Genomic DNA, 16,599 nt, shown 5'->3' on the forward strand with positions numbered 1-16,599 from the left:
AATCATTACATTACCAAGTGAAGCCTGATCCTGAAAATCACGTTCTTTGTAACTCTCATTTAGTAGTTTTAGTGGGTACAAGAACTTAGAACTTCAAAGGATAGGTGCTGAGTGTTATACAGGAAAAAAGTTATAGAGGATAAATATAGATAACTTGAATCTCTGTGTGATGCCAAGATAAGGAAAATCTTTCTTTATCGTTCTATTATTTTTTGTTGGGATAATAAATTACCACGGACATCTGGCAGTAAACATGTATTTAGTAACCTAAAGACATCGATTAGTTATGGTGAAAACCGCAATAACTTTTGCACCAACTTAATAAAAATAACCAGACCAAGTAATTGATCTCAGGAAGCTAAAGATAATGGGCTTATGACAGGGAGTTGAATAACCATTTTTCTCATTGCCAAATCCCAACCTAGTGTTAGAAATATTACCTCAAACAATAGATATCTCTTTTACCCAGGTGAGTAATTAGGTAGAGATAACTAGATGAAGCCAGTACCTGGAATAAACATATTCTCCTCAATACTACTTCTTATGTCTTAGTGAAATAATTCCAGACCCTCAGTCGTACCTAGGTAAATAATTGAATAAACAATTCACAATTACCTGGAAAACTGGTTGAACATACGAAGTTGAGTAACCATCTTTGTCAACTCTGTGTTCTTATCATTTTTAAGATTGTTGACTAGGTGCCATGAATATGGTAAGTAAAGTTACATTGGTAAGAGTTAAACATGGAATCCTCCATAAAACTAGAATAGCTGTTTGAAGGTAGAAAGTATAAAATTGCATTCTTTTCAACATTTCTGAGTTCTTGTTGGGATAATGAGTTAGTTCTGTCAATGGGCAGTAGTACCTAGGTTATTACATAACAAGAAATAAGGAGAGATAATTAGAATAAATATTTGATGGCAGGGTGGTTAAAAAACACTATTTTCAATTAGAAATACTTATTTCTTGTAGGATTAATGAGTTAGAATTAGGTGGTACTGAATGTTGTGGATTTCATTTCTGGGGAGAATGCATACTCAACCAATGGATTTCTGGGTCATATGGTAGATCTATTTTTATTTTCTGAGGAACTGTTATGCTGTTTTTCATAACACTGTGCCAATTACATTCCTGTCAGTGGTGTGGAAGGGTTCCCTTTCCTGCATGCCCTAAAAAGGTTCCATTTTCTACACACCTACCTATCCTTCTATGGGTGTTGGTTAAACTGTGCTGCATTGTACAATGGTATACTGCTCGGCAACAAAAAGAAGAAGAAGAAGAACATACTAATACACACAACTTGGATCAAACTCTAGGTTTTGCTGACAAGCGTTTTCATAATAAAATAGCAAGGAAATACTCATGATTAGTATAGTTCTCATTTCTATCACTGGTCACAATATGGTGGCTGGGTTTTATAAGCATCATCTTCTGCTACACATTCTGTACACCTTTAGCCCTCAGCAAGCACCTCGGCTGGTCGCAGTTCTGTACCTGGTGGGGAAACACAAACCTTCATTCCTGAAGGGTCTAGGCCATTCACAGTCCTTCCTGGATTGGGTTGTGGTAATTTCTCATTTAGTTTAATCACAGGGTACAGTAATACTAAGAGACATCCTAAGGCATCCCCTGTTTTCCAGACATATTCTTCCTTACCTCCATTGTGGAGTCATCCTCCAATGTCCCCCCTGTAGTCGGCATCAATGACTGCATCCAACACCCTTACTCCCTTCTTACCCTCTTGACTCAGAGGCACCAGAAGCCTAAAGTGGCTGGGTGTCAGTCTTAATTTCTAGTTCCATGAAATCACTGTTGTGTCTCCTGGTGGCAACATTCCTTCCTCTAGAACTAAGACCTCTAACCAGCAGAGCATAAAGTTGTTGTGGAAACAGGAAGCAAAACATTTATTAGTGAGCCTCTGGGGGTGATGGTGAATGTTGCCAGTCCAATTTCCAACCCTGGATTCCTGGACCTGTGAATCCTGGCTATGATAGAGACATATGTTGAATGCTGATTCAGAGCATATACAACCTTCAAGAGGACCTTGCTCCAGCTTTGTAAAGTATTATCAACTAGCTGGGGCAGTCCCTGTGACTTCAAAATGTCATTTCACTGTTATTTTATTATAAGTGTGTGTGTGTGTGTGTATGTGTGTGTGTGTGTGTGTGTGTCTGATGTTAAGCAAAGATCTTTGTTTCCTTTCCTCTCATATTTCCTTATCAGGTAACGTAAGATGCAGTGACTTTACATCAGTATTTAAGTATTATTAATTTTACATGATACTATGTTTATGTTATGGGATATCAGCTGAAAAAAACACCATTTAGGGATTTTACCTCCTCTCCTGAGAAGAGGATTGGTATTGGTTGTAGGTAGGATAGTTGTATCATGTTAGACAGAATTATGATGTTGGTATGGTCTTTGTTTGATGACTAACTATGGTTTAAGAAGCTGCATATGGGTGCCAAGGTGACAAGGGGTAGAGTTGTGATGATGAATTGTATGTGTGAACTTGGGTAGGCTGAGGCAGCAGGGATTCCCCACATGTTTGGCACCAGGAACCTGTTTCCTGGAAGACAATTTTTCCAAGGACTGGGAGTGGAGTGAGTAGGGGGGTGGGTGGGTGCGGGGAAATGGTATCAGAATGAAGCTGTTCCACGTCAGATCATCAGGCATTAGTTAGATTCTCATAAGGAGTGAGGAACCTGGTTCCCTGGCATGCACAGTTCACAATAGAGTTCATAATCCTGTGAGAATCTAATGGCGCTGCTGATTCGACAGAAAGCGAAGCTCAGGCAGCAATGCTCCCTTGCCTGCTGCTCACCTCCTCCTGTGTGCTGGTTCTTAATAGTACTCGTCCATGGCCCATGGGTTGGGAAGCCCTGGGCTAAGGGATGCCCAGATAGCTGACAAAACATTATTTCTGGTGTGGCTGAGAGGGTATTTCTGGATGAGATTAGCATTCCAATCAGTACACTTGAGTAAAGAAAATTGCCCTCACCAATGTAGGCAGGCCTCATCCAATCCATTAAGGACCAAGACAGTACTAAAAGGTGGAGGAAGGGTGAACTGGTTCTATTTCTGAGCTGCAATATCCATCTTCACCTGCTCTCAGACATTGGAACTCCTGGTTCTCGTGCCTTCAGGCTCCAGGACTTACACCGGTGGCTCCTTTCCTACTCCCTATTATATAGGTTATGTTTTATATAAAAACATAACGTATTGGTCCTATTTCTCTGGAGAACCCTGACTAATACAAGCATGTGGGCCACAATCTACACGACAGTCCATTTAATCTAAACCTGGGGCCTCAAACCACCCTCACTGATGCAGCCAAACCTAATGTCCTGCCCTGGCCCCCATCCAAATTGACAGACCCATTTTCCTACTGCTCACACGAAGGCTCCACCTGGACAGGCACAGCACCTCCCCATCCACATACTGCACACGGACCTCGTCCTCCACACTCTTCCTCGTCAAATCCACCAACTCTTCCTCCTTCACCTTCACTCTCAACTAAGGGAACAACTTCACCTAGTCCGCAGCCTCAGGATTCAGATCAATAGAGATTCCCTCCATCAGTTCACAGTCCCTCACTTCCTAAAACACTCACATGGCTTTCCATCTCACCCTCTGCCCCCACCCTGACAGACTGAACTAAGAACATTGCCACTTTCTTTTCTTTTGATGACTTGGTGTTTCCTCACCATATGTTCAATAAATGGATGAATAAATGGATGAATGGAGTGAGTGAGTGAGTGAGTGAGTGAGTGAGTGAGTGAATGAATGAAATGACCAGGGATGGTAATTCACTGATTCAAATCTTGGAGTCTGCCCCATCTGGGCCTCCTGCCTCCATAAGGAAATTCACAGTACCCTCACCTGTGCTCACTTGAGTTCACAGTTCCCGTGGAAACTTCTACTGAGAGGGCTACTGCAGACGCCTCCTCACCAGGCCTAAATACTGTCATGGAGGTGAGGATGCTCCCTGCATTGAACCCTGCACATCCCCATCGGTTTAACAAGGAAAGGTGCCATCTCCACTGGGTTTCCATCCAACCTGCCTATGTCCACACCTTGGGCCAGCCCTCTATCCCAGCCAGTGTCTGAGAGCAACATAGGCCAGCGATCACAGTGCTGGGACACCTGCTCCCTTGTGTGCCAAGAGCTCAGAAGCCACAGGAGTCCATCTGAGGCAGGGTCACCACCTGAATCATTTTCAACTCATGTCCACACCCAGTCCTTCATCTGCAGAGTCTCGACTGATTAGTCCCAGGGCACTCTTCCTCCAATTTCCCCTCCAAGCGGCCACATGCCCCCTTCAACTGCTCAGTGGCATTCCTGGCCCATCTCGGCACTTGGTCATCAGTCAGCAACCCACTCACATGGCCCAGCCTCTATGAAGGGTCCCCAGGGGATAAAACTCCAGCCCCCAGCAGGCATGAAGACAGCTTCCAGCCATGGTATGCTGGCGAAGGTGCACAGGACTACTGGAGAGGTCAGGAGAGGGAGCTCGCCCAGGATGATGCAGGGAGTCAGCCAAGCTCTTGCTGAGAGAGGGAAGGGGATTCTGCGGCACGGTGGTGTGTCCAGCATGCCACTGGTGCATTCAGCCAACAGGCCTGCCCATTCGGATCACACGAGCCCCTCCAGCTGGTAGTGATGGTGCCTGGATTTCCCAAGCCTATTTCTGTTCATTGTCCTGTCCTCCCTCCTCCCTTCCCCCTTGTCTTCCTCAGGCCCCTGCCCCCACCGGGCTGAACTCGATTCAGAGCTGTGAATGCCAGCCTGTCTGGGGCTCTATGGACTTGGTTTCACATGTGGTCTCTCTCATGGACGCTGGCCATTGCTCTCCCCTGGATCCTCCCAGTGCCCCTCACGGGCTGAGGGTTTCCTGTCTGCTGTCCTTTCCTGGCACCTGTTCAGTCTGCCACCTTTTTCACTTTAACCCGATGTCCATGTTATACATCTTTCTTATAAAAAAACATTCATGCTTGCCCAAAGATTTACACTCAAAGCTGTTGATCTTATTCTAGTCATCATATAGCAAATGAGAAACAACTTATGTGTCTTTCAGGAAAAAAAATAGTTTAATTAATTATGGTGTATGCCTACTTTAGAATTATAGAATGTAATTTGAAAAGTGAGATAGATCTATATATGTATTGTTTAGAAAGATCCCGTATCCATTTTATAAACTGACAAAGGCTAGTTGCAGTTCAATATGTACATCACTGTTCTTGCATGTGAAATAAAAATGATATATTACTATACTTTATCTGTCCGTGAAAAGCCTGTAGTCAGCTGGAAAATAACACACAAGACTGATCGTTGTGGTGACCTCTGAGGAGGGGGTTAAACTGTGGAGGAACTTTGTAGAGAGGAAATGTGCGTATTATCTACTTTTCTATAATTTTTGCCCTAAGAATATACACAGTACTACCTTTTAGTAGAAATATTTATACCTAACAACAGAAGGAGTAGCTGTGGCAGTATAAGAAACTACTAGTTAATGCAACAGACAAGTCCTGAAACGTGAATAGCTTGACACAACCCAAGTGTATTATATGTGCACCTAAGTTCTGATGCAGTTTGGCAGGGGCTCCTCACTCTCACATGACCCAGGGATCCAGGCTGCTTCCACCTTATGATTCCATCATGTCAAAATGAAGCCACCTTGTTTACCATTGAAAGGAGGAAGAAAGTGTGGAAATGGCGCACTGGCTCTCACATGCCGGGATGTGACAAACACACCTCTGTTCGTGTTTCAGTGTCAAGGAAAGGTCATGTGACCCTTCCTAACTGCAAGTGGGCCGTACTGTTCCCATGTGTACAGAAAGGGGAAGAAGACAAGATGTGGGTGAGCATTATAGTCTCCCCCATAAACTATTACTTAGTAGCTGCACAATGAAAAGCCAAGGCAGGTGGATCACTTGAGGTTAGGAGTTCGAGACCAGCCTGGTCAACATGGCGAAACCCCATCTCTACTAAAATACAAAAATTAGCTGGGCATGATGGTGGGTGCCTGTAATCCCAGGTACTCGGGAGGCTGAGGCAGGAGAATTGCTAGAACACAGGAGGCGGAGTTGCAGTGAGCTGAGATCACACCACTGCACTCCAACCGAGGCAACAGAGCGAGAATCCCTCATAAATAAATAAAGCAATTATGATTATTTGGTAGTATTTGGCATTACACTACCCTTCTCATTTCTCAGAGGAGTTTCTGAAAAGGCCACATTTGACTTGAAGTTCTCCACCTTGTTTCCAGTGCGTAATATGTGACCGATGCTTTCAAATATAGGATTACAACGAACTGTCCAAGAATCTTGAAAGTCTCAGCAGGAAGGCTTCCCTTTGCATGACCCTTTGAATCCTGAGTAGACTACAATTATTTTCTCCATTTGATTCCAGGTCAAAATCTTAACCTGTGAGTTTCTGCTACCCTCCACATGCCTGAGCTCCTGTCAGGTGCCTCTAGGTACACTGAAAGCCAGTATTTTCCTGGGAGGCAGTTAAACAGAGAAGCAGCAGTAGAAAGCTGCTTAATTATTCATTTTCCATCAGAGCGGAAATGTCTTCAAGCAATCATTTTTCACTTCCTGGGGGACTCCAAGGATCTAGGAATTCAGTAAGTAGGTGTTTGTTCTGCTAATTTCCAAAGCTTCCCCTCATCTAACACTCATGAGGTAGCTTTGGTTTTAAAGCATTCATCTGTGTATGTGCTCAGAGGTAAACTCCAAATAAGACACCCTGTTAAAGTCCAACTTCAAGTATCAAGGTGGTTCCAAAACCTTCTAATTTCAGGGCAACATCCCAAGAACCCTTAGGTAATATGGCAAATCAGACTCTACTCAGCACATTCATAAAGCACTTGGAGAGTGTACTGAAGATAAGCAGAGTGGTACCCAGGTGTGTAAACATCACTATCCCATGGGAATTCAAAAGGGGTGTTGATATCACATGGCTTCCTGGGTGAGAGATGGGACATCCAGAGGACTTCTACAAGGAAAAGGAATGCGCCATCAGGAGGTGAGCAGGTGATTCTGGCTGTTCTGTGGGGACCAGTGACAAGCTGGTCAGCAAGCCAGGTTCCAGAGTGAGAAAGGACACATGGAAGTGACCAGGGGAAACTCACTGCAATTCGGGAAAGTACTGGAACTGGACAGAAATGCCCATGCCTTGGCAGAATCAACTCTCAAGGAACCCAGTGCACACCAGCCTCAAATGATGTTTGATTCTCACTGTCACCTTCCCCTGGTCTGTTTTTAGTACGTTGGCCTCGGGGTCTTTCTTTTTGTCACCAGAGACATATGGCACAGTGTTGAGAAGAGAAAGGAAGTAGTACTCAGGAGGTGGGCCACAGGCTGGGAGGAGTGGGAACAGCATGGGCTCTACAGGAATTCAGATCAGGGATCGGGCTCCAGCCCTGTCCCTTACTAGGCACGTGATCCTGGGAAATACCCAAGCCCTGCGTGCCTCTGGTTCTACATCTGTGTAGTAGGTGTGATTAGACCCTTCCGCTAGGACTGTTGGAGTGTGTGCATGCAAGTGAAGCAGCTGGTTCAGGGCCTGGAGTAAATTACAAGTTTAATGGATAGCAGGTGGCTGTTATTTCTAATATTATTTGAGCCCAGACCCTACCACTCTGGGATTTTGTTGTTGTTCTCCAGGACTTATCAGAGAATATACAACTTAATAGGACATGGAATAACTAACCAAAAAGGGAAGTTTCATTCCTAAAATTCAGTAAGTATTGCCTCTTAGAGAATGTACTTCAAAATTTGGGTGTGCGACTTCCCCTAGGCGGATACAGCTCAAAGATCGTAGAATTTGAGTCAAAAACCAACTCCTTTACTCTCTCCCACATACCTTTCCATCCAAACCACTATTTTCATTCGTCAACACACGAAATCTTGCTTACAACTGGCCAAATTGCACGTGAGATAACCTCATTAGAATGCCTTTTTAAGAGTCAGCTCTGGTCCTCCCAGCCAGGTAGAAAAGTGCCTGGCCAGTGGCTTCTGGATCTCCATTCCGGGGAGATTCACGCTTCTCTCTCAGGAAACGCTTTCGGACGATGGGTGTCCATCACCTAGCTCTTGCGCTGTGTTCAGAAGCAATGGGGAAAAAAAAAGCGCAGAACACTTTCCAATCCTGCCTAGGTGGAGACTCCTCTGTTTATCCACCGTCCAAAAGAAACTCCTCAGAGCAGCTTTCCAACTCAGGCTTTTCTCTCACCGTCTGAGAATCTGGCCCTGGATCCACCCAGGATCCTTACAATCAGCTCCCGCAGAAGGAACTGCAGTTTCCCAAAGCCCAAAATGCCCCAGCTCAGGACATTTATACTCTACCACTCTCACCTGGAGCCCCACACCCTCACCCTCTCTTACTTTTCCTCTACATCTTCAGAGGACATCTTGCCACCTTGATTGCGTGACTGCAGCTCTTAGACTCTACAACCCTATGGGTAGGCATGAGTCTGGCTTACCTTAGCATCTCCACTACTAACTCAGGGCCTTCCAAAAAGCAGCTGCTCAGTGCATGGAGAAGAAAGGAGCCAGTGAACAGGAAGAATTCTTTATTCAGATTTAATTTCTCCTACATTCTCAAAGCAGCCAAGGAAATCCAGGTATGCATATATCTTTAAAAATGTTACAGAATAGACTGAGGTATAAGGCAAGAATTGACTATCTCTTAATTTCTTTAGTTCTTTATCTCATCTATTTTACTGCTCATTTTTCACATTTCTAAGTAAATACTTATTCCACTGCTGTTATTATCCCAATTCACAAAATAGAATGGATTTCCCAATCTGAATGAAACACAAGACTCTTACTACTCAACTATATACACGGCACTATGTGTGACTACTGTCATTCATAAACTTGGATGCTGAAGTTCATTCAACCATTCCTTAAAAGGAACACTTGAACAATTCCAAAAGAGAACAAAGATAAATCTCCAAGTCATCCAATAGAACAGAAACCTACTACTGAGAATGCTGACTGCTCTCTTCAAACAGAGTGAAGAATGGGCCTCACATCACACGAGGCAGGGAAAGCTGCTGGACACGGTCCTTGAAGGTGCACTAGCCCAGCCCCCCTCCCACTGGCCTTGGCTGCAACTCATGCTCAGACTCCCTCTTCATCCTCTCTCAAAGCTGCTCCCTCCTGTCTCAAAGCTGCTTCACGCAGGGATGGGAAGAAAAAGCGAACTCTTGCACTGACCTTGATCACATACTCAAGGACTTTCACATAGCTGGTTTCAGCGAGGGCCCTTGGACCCCACAGGAACTCATAGCGTGCAGGATCACTGTAGGGCACCTGCCGGTACTCCAGGTACTTTTCCTGCACCAAATCTTGGGTGAGCAGCTTCCTGGGCTCCCCGTAGGCACTGTGCTCCCTCCCATCATACACCTCCATCACATTCAGCTCTTCCCAGATTTCCTCCTCAGGAGCACGGCCGCCCTCCATTGCAATCATAACCAGGATGATTATCAGGAAGCCTGTCTTGGGCATGATCTGATTATCACCCAGCAGGCCGTCATAGGAGAGCCCCAGGCAGGTGACAAGGACATAGGAGTGGCCGGTGGAGTCTGCTTCCTTCACGTCAATGCCAAAGACCAGTTGCAAGGACTCAGAGGCTTTGCCGAAGATCACAGGAAAGCAGTGCTTGTAATTTTTGATGACTCTCTCCAGCATTTCTGCCTTTGTGACCGGCTCCCTGGCTCGATACTTGAGGAGCAGAAAACGAACCAAATCAGCCACCTTCTTAGTGAGTACTGCTCGGAACAAGGACTCCAGGACACGCGAGGTGCTTGGCCCCTCTTCTTCATGGCTGCTGGAACTCTCATTGGGTTGCCTCCAGCGAGGGAAGTTGATGGTAGTGGGAAAGGCGGAGGCTCCCTGAGGAGTCTGGGGGGGATCTGTTGACCCAGCAGTAGGCACCTCCTCCAGGGTGCCCAGGACCAGAGGAGAGGAGGAGGAGGCGGCAGCCTGCACACACACCAGCCCCAGGGCCTCTTGTTGGGCCTCAAGGGCTTCCTCAGGCTTGTAGTGCAGACTCCTCTGCTCAAGAGACATGATGACTCTGGTCAGGGCAGCAGGCAGGAGTGTACAGGAGCTGGGCAATGAAGACCCACGGGCCTGGAGAGAGAGGGAGTGTGTGAGAGGCCTCAGCTGAGAACTGAACCTTGGAGACTCTAACAAAGGCCTACTTACAGATCTTCTCCTTGGTGCTCCTCTGTGGCCTCCAGGGAATCCTGTCCTCCAGGTTGGCCTGTCCCCTGAAAACCTGAAGGAGGAAGTGAGAGGGCACTCAGGGTACAGCCGGCCAGCAGAGGTCGATTCTACAGGACTGACGGTAGGGAGGTGAGGCCAGACTCTGTGGAGTTCCATGTGTCCTGCGGCAGGCGGGGCCCTTGGTGTGCATTCAGGGCAAACGTTGACTGCTGGCACAGCCTGTGCGTCCTCTGCTCTGTGATCTGAGGACACTGTCTCAAACCAAGGCCTCACTGCCTGGTTCTTGGAGCTCCTGGAAGAGGAATCCACGGGCCCTCAGGGTGCAGACTGCAAGCACAGCCCTGGGCCCTCAGTGCTATTAGGAGGGTGGGCTGGACTCTGTGACATCCCCACTCTCATGCGGTGGATGATCCCCTCTGTTCTCACGCAGGGCCCTTGCATTTTTCCTGGCAGGACCTGGATCCCACCCTTTTGCTGGTCTGAGAAATCCAAATAAAGAGCTCACATCCATGATAAGGAACAGAAAGACAGGAGGGGACCCACATCTGGCCACTCGGTCCTAGGTCCTCGGGGAAGGACAGCAAGAGATATCAAAATTCATTGGAATTAATGTGTCCTGGGTGAGGCGCCTGTTTGGTCCTCACCTTGACTCCTGGCAGGGCCTGGGACTCTCCCTCTACTGACCTGAGTGAAGCCTTCTCAGATCAAGGCCTCCCCCTCCCTGACATCAATGATCCCAAGATAAGAGAGGGACCTTGGCAGAAGATCCAGCCCATGCTCTCTGGGGTGACAGCAGGGGCAGAGCTGATTTCTGTGCGGTCTCTGTCAGTGTTCTGGCCCTGGGGTATCCTCAATCCTCCCTCATGTTCCTCACCCAAATGCATGGCAGATCGTAGGACTGCTCTGTCTTTAGACCAGATGGGGGTCCCTATGTTGACCCGAGTCACCCTCTGAGAACAAGGTCCTCACCTCCCTGAGATCTGGAAACAGGAGTAAGAAGATGCCACACCCTGGGTGAAGTGTCCAGGGCTGACCCCTTTGGTTCTGGGGTGAGGATTCCAATAGCCTTGTCTGGCTCACTCATCTTTATTCCTGCCAAAGCCTGTGCTTCCTCAACCCCCAATTCCCTGAGATGGGTAGACATCCCCCCTTTACCCCAAGACCCCATCTCCTTGCGGGCTCCCCAACTTCCTGCCTGTGGTACAAGTGAGACTAGAACATACGGCCATCCCTGATCTGGTCCCCCTAGAGCTACAAAAAAGAAACAGCCATACTCTGTGGAGCCAGGGATATCCCCAGTCCTTGTGAAGGGGGCACATCTTGGGTTATATGGATCCTGGAACTCCTTCCTCTGTTGACCTGAGGCCCCACTTCTCAGACCACAGCTGTGTCCTGTCACCTCAAAAGATGCAGGAAATAAGGGCCATATGTGGCCACCGTGCCCTGGACCTCTCAGGGCCGAGGTCCACACTGATTTGGATTCCAAGGTCCCCTGAGTCTTCCCTCCTCTTCCTCCTTGTGATCCTGGCAGGGCTGGGTCCCACCCCTATGCTAATATAAGTCCCCATCATTCTGATTCTTGAGGCCAAAAGTGGCAGCCTCAGTCTCAGACAGGGTTGCGGTGTCCTGGGGTGCTGGGTCCCCTGAGGCCTCCCTCATCTCCCGGTAGGGTCCTTCCTCTGCTCCCCTGAGGCCCTGTTCAAGCCCCTTCCCTCCATCAGCTTCGGATGGGGACATCAAGATCGAATGCCTAGTCGCCATTCCCAGGGCTTCCGTGGGTTGACTGCAGGGATTCTGCCAAGATGAGGTTGGGGTTGGGGGGTGGGTATGGGAATGTGAGTGGGGTGGCGGTGCAGATGAGGAGACAGGTGTGGGTGGGAAACCCTCAGTTCCCTCTCAGGGTCCTGACCTTAATGCCGGGAGGATGCCTGGACCTTGATGCCTGGACCCTGCCCTCTCCTGACCAACACTGCCCCGGTCACATAAGCTCTGATGACAGAGTTCCCTCTGGGTGAACTGGCAGTGGGGCAGGGGGTGGCCCAGCTGAGATGTTTGCCCTGGCTGGGTGGTCCAGGGTTGGCAGCAGGGGTGGTGTTGGATCATTTTGGGAGCCGTCTACCTGGGGTGGAGGCCTCCTCAGTCCTCCCTCAGCATCTCACCTTGCCTCCTCCCAGAGCCTAAAACCACTCCCCTCGGTGGATCTCAAGCCACCCCTCAGAACCATTAGATGAACCTGACTTCTCTCAGATCTGTGAGGTGCAAGTCAGTGGTGTCACATCGGGCCATCCAGGGCTTCCCTGGGTTGAGAGCAGGGGCAAGAATGAGGGAGTGGATGGGAGTGGGGCACATGAGAGAGATGAGGGTGGGGCTGGGGGGAATGAGAGTGGGGTGGCAGAAGGGTTGGAGCTGGTGCTGGGGGTGGAGGGTTGTGGTCAGGTGACGGAGTGGGGGTAGGGGATGCGGGTGGAGGTGTGGCTGAGAAGATGGGGGTTGGGTGGGGAATGGGAATGTGAATGGGGTAGGAATGGGGATTGGAGTGCAGTCTTGGGGGCCCACAGCCCTCCCTCTGGGTCCTGACCTTGATGCCTGGCAGAGCCTGTGCCCTGCCTCTCCTAACCAGTCCTGCCCCGGTCACAACAACCTCTGACTCCAGAGCCTGGGGAGAAGAACCTGGTGTCTCTCAAGGCTTATGGAGCAAGGGTCTGGGGGCAGCCCAGGCTGAGACGTCTTCCCTCGGGTGGTCCAGGGCTGGCAGCAAGGGTGGCGCTAGAATATTCTGGGCTCTCTATCTGGGGTGGCGGGGTCCTCAGTCCTCCCTCAGCCTCTCACCTTGCCTCCTCACAGCGCCTGGACCCGGTTCCCTCGGCCGAACTCACGCAGTCCCTGAGACTGGGAACCTCGCTTCTCTCTGCTCCCCAATGCGCAAGTCAGTGGCGTCACATCCGGGCACCCGGATGTTCCCAGGCGGGAACCGGATCCCGCCTGGGTGGGGGTGGGAGTGGCCGTGGGGGTGGGAGTGGCCGTGGGGGTGGGGGTTGGCGTGGGCGTGGGGGTGGGGGTGGCGGTGGCGGTGAGCGTGGAAAGGCAGGGCAGATGGGAATCAGGGTGGAGGGATGGGGTGGGGGATGTGGGATGGGGTGGGAATGGCAATGAAGTGGGGGATGGGTCACGGGAGTGGGCATTGGAGTGGGGGTTGGGTCACGGGAGTGGGGTCTTGGGGACCCTCAGCCCTCCTTGAGAATCCTGAGCGTGATGTCTGGCAGAGCCTGGATGCTGCCCTCTCCTAAGCAGCCCTTCCCTGGTCACATGAGCTCTGACTCCAGAGTCCCCAGTGGCTTAAGCAGCAGGGGGCTGGGGGTGGCGCAGCCTAAGAAGTCCACCACCAGGTGGTCCAGGGCTGGCAGGAGGGGCGGCGCTGGATTATTTGGGGCCCTCTATCTGGGGTAAGTGGGTCCTCAGTCCTCCCTCAGCGTGTCACCTTGCCTTCTTACAGAGCCTGAGCCCGCTTCCCTCCACCGATCTCAAGCCACCCCTGAGACCGAGAACCTCGCTTCTCTCTAACCACTAATGTCCAAGTCAGTGGCGTCACATCCGGGCACCTGGGCTTCCCTGGGTTGAGAGCAGGGGCAGAACCGGATTCTGCCTGGATTGGGATGGGGGTGAGTGTGAAAATGTTTGGATGGGTGGGGTAAAGGGAGGCATTGGGGGTGGTAGGGGAGGGATGCCAGTGGTGCCTCGGGGCTTAAGTCATGATGGTGGTGGTGGTGGTGGTGGGCGTGGGTTGGGGGACTCTCAGTTACCCCTCAGGGTCCTGACTTTGATGCCTGGCAGAGTCTGGACCCCCATCTTCTGCCAATTGTGTCTGCTCCTCTCCCACCAAGTCTCTGGCCCCCAATCCCATGAGGTGGCAGTGGGAGGAGGGGTGTGATCGGGTCGTGGTGACATTGCCAGGGTTTTCCAGGGCTGACAGGAGGGCTGAGCTGGATTCTGTGGCCTATCTACGTCGGGAGAGTGGACCCTCAGTCCCCACTCAGGAGGGCCCTCCTCCTGGCTCCTGGCACTTTGATGAAGTGGTGGTTGGGAGATGCTGTTTCTGCCACCTCTGAGCATTTGCCCAGCTGCACCTATTGCAGAGAATGGCTGCGGGTCCCAGGCCAGGTGCTCCCTGCAGAGTGGCAGCTCCCGCGATTGTAGTGACCTCTGAGAGAAGACGCACACCTTCCCACGGGGGCTCCTCCCCAGTCAGAGCTACACTTGGCAAACCTTTTGTCCTCAAAGTAATATGTTTTACGGCCGGGCACGGTGGCTCACGCCTGTAATCCCAACACTTTGGGAGGCTGAGGCGGGCAGATCACTTGAGGTCAGGGGTTCAAGACCAGCCTGGCCAACATGATGAAACCCCATCTCTACACAAAATACAAAAATTAGCCGGGTGTGGTAGTGCTCAGGAGGCTGAGGTGTGAGAATCGCTTGCACCTGGAGGCGGAGTTTGCAGTAAACCGAGATTGTGCCATTGCACTCTAGCGTGGGCCTCACGACAGAGTGACACTCTGTCTCAAAAAATTTTAAAAAATGAAAAAGAAATACACTTCATGTATCTTCCAAGGAGATATATATATATTTCTAGGAAAGAATACCTACCAGTAGTATGCATGATTCACTCTTATATCCTATTGTACTTCTTTTCCATTCTTTAAGTTCTGTTGAAACAACTTTTTTTGAAACACAATTTCTCACCCACTATGTTGGTGTCTGGTTGTTATTAGCGGAACTCTTGATCCATACTGTCTTATAAAAGCCCTGTTTTGTTTAGTTTTGTTTTTTTGTTTTGTTTTGTTTTGTTTTTTGTTTTGTTTTGTTTTGAGACAGAGTCTCACTCTGTCGCCCAGGCTGGAGTGTAGTGGCGCGATCTTGGCTCACTGCAAGCTCCGCCTCTTGGGTTCACGCCATTCTCCGGCCTCAGCTCCCGAGTAGCTGGGACTACAGGCATCTGCCACCACGTCCGGCTAATTTTTTTGTATTTTTAGTAGAGACAGGGTTTCACCGTGTTACCCAGGATGGTCTCGATCGCCTGACCTCGTGATGTGCCCACCCCTGCCTCCCAAAGTGCTGGGATTACAGGAGTGAGCCACCATGCCCGGCCAACCAGCCCTGTTTAACCGGTGTCCTGCTGTTGCCCTAGGGCTACTAGCATCATGTTTTGAGGAGCTGCCTCAGATTGTGTAATGAAGTGAAGTGGAAATTGGAAAACTTTCATTCTAAAGTTTTGTTAACTGCAGTCTAGGCAGGCTACAGACCTCCCCAATATCCCTGCTGCCAATCCCCCTCCAACCGAGACTGCAAGTGTCAAACACAATTACCAGTTCAACAGTCTTCAGCATTACCCAGGGCTTTCTCTATTTTGTTGCTTAGATTTTGTTGCTGATATTGTGTCTTTCTCCTTCTTTTTCCCTTCTATAATTTTCCAGGGTTGATTTGTGAAGCAGAGAACAGCAGCCCAAGTTTGATTGTCATGTTGGCAGCTACAGGTAAGACATAACTTGTATATAATTGAAGGAAAATTGACATTTTTACAGTGTTCTCTTTCTCATCAATGAATATGTTATGCTCCTCTATAATATGTATGTGTATATGTGTGTGTGTGTATATATATATATGCATAAATATGTCTCGGTTGGAGGGGGGTTGGCAGCAGGGATATTGGGGAGTTCTGTAGCCTGCCTGGACTGCAGTTGATAAAATGGTTAGAACTCACATACATATGTGTAGAAAGATAGATAGATGATAGATAGATAGATAGATAGATAGATAGATAGATAGATAGATGGCATCTCGCTCTGTCTACCTGGCTGGAGTGCAGTGACACTATCTTGGCTCACTCCGCATCCCAAGTTCCAGCGATTCTCCTTCCTTAACCTACCAAGTAGCTGGGATTACAGGTACACGGCACCACACCCAGTTAATTTTTGTATTTTTAGTAGAGATGGAGTTTCACCATGTTGGCCAAGTGTGTCTGGAACTCCTGACCTCAAGTGATCTGCCCGCCTTAGCCTCCCAAAGTACTGGGATTATAGGCGTGAGCCACCGTGCCCAGCCTCCTGTATTAATTTCAAACTCCTTTTACTTGAATCTGTCAGTTTACTGTGATAGTTGCCTCTATAAGGACCTTCTACATTTTTGCTAGGCTTCTTTTCAGGTAATTCTTGGATTTTGATGCTATTGAAAAAGGCATATTGTCTATTGAGTGTTCTAGTTACTGATTGCTTTCATCTGGCAAAGATTTTGATCTTGCTATTGTAATCTGTTGTACACCTCATTCGGAAAGCCCATTCACTTGACTCTTCCACATGCCTACTCC

At 48.9% G+C, this 16,599-nt stretch overlaps 3 protein-coding genes and 1 long non-coding RNA gene across 7 annotated transcripts in view; 2 read left to right on the forward strand and 2 right to left on the reverse strand.

The window, feature by feature from the left end:
* Nucleotides 1-16,599, reverse strand: part of CETN2 (centrin 2) — a 628,428-nt gene that overhangs the window by 345,852 nt on the left and 265,977 nt on the right. The gene's annotated exons all lie outside the window — the stretch shown is intronic.
* The window catches only part of LOC126945446 (uncharacterized), a 430,470-nt gene that overhangs the window by 135,504 nt on the left and 278,367 nt on the right, over nucleotides 1-16,599 (forward strand). The gene's annotated exons all lie outside the window — the stretch shown is intronic.
* The window catches only part of ZFP92 (ZFP92 zinc finger protein), a 294,607-nt gene that overhangs the window by 81,102 nt on the left and 196,906 nt on the right, over nucleotides 1-16,599 (forward strand). The gene's annotated exons all lie outside the window — the stretch shown is intronic.
* On the reverse strand, nucleotides 8,564-10,293 carry LOC126945414 (melanoma-associated antigen 1). The gene is made up of 2 exons (XM_050775370.1): nucleotides 10,221-10,293; nucleotides 8,564-10,145 (listed from the first exon to the last, which is right to left on the reverse strand). The coding sequence occupies exon 2, from the start codon at nucleotides 10,080-10,082 to the stop codon at nucleotides 9,132-9,134; it is 951 nt and encodes a 316-aa protein (XP_050631327.1). The 5' UTR covers nucleotides 10,083-10,145; nucleotides 10,221-10,293; the 3' UTR covers nucleotides 8,564-9,131.

This window comes from Macaca thibetana, chromosome X (genome assembly GCF_024542745.1).
Source record: "Macaca thibetana thibetana isolate TM-01 chromosome X, ASM2454274v1, whole genome shotgun sequence".
Classification (NCBI taxonomy): domain Eukaryota; kingdom Metazoa; phylum Chordata; class Mammalia; order Primates; family Cercopithecidae; genus Macaca; species Macaca thibetana.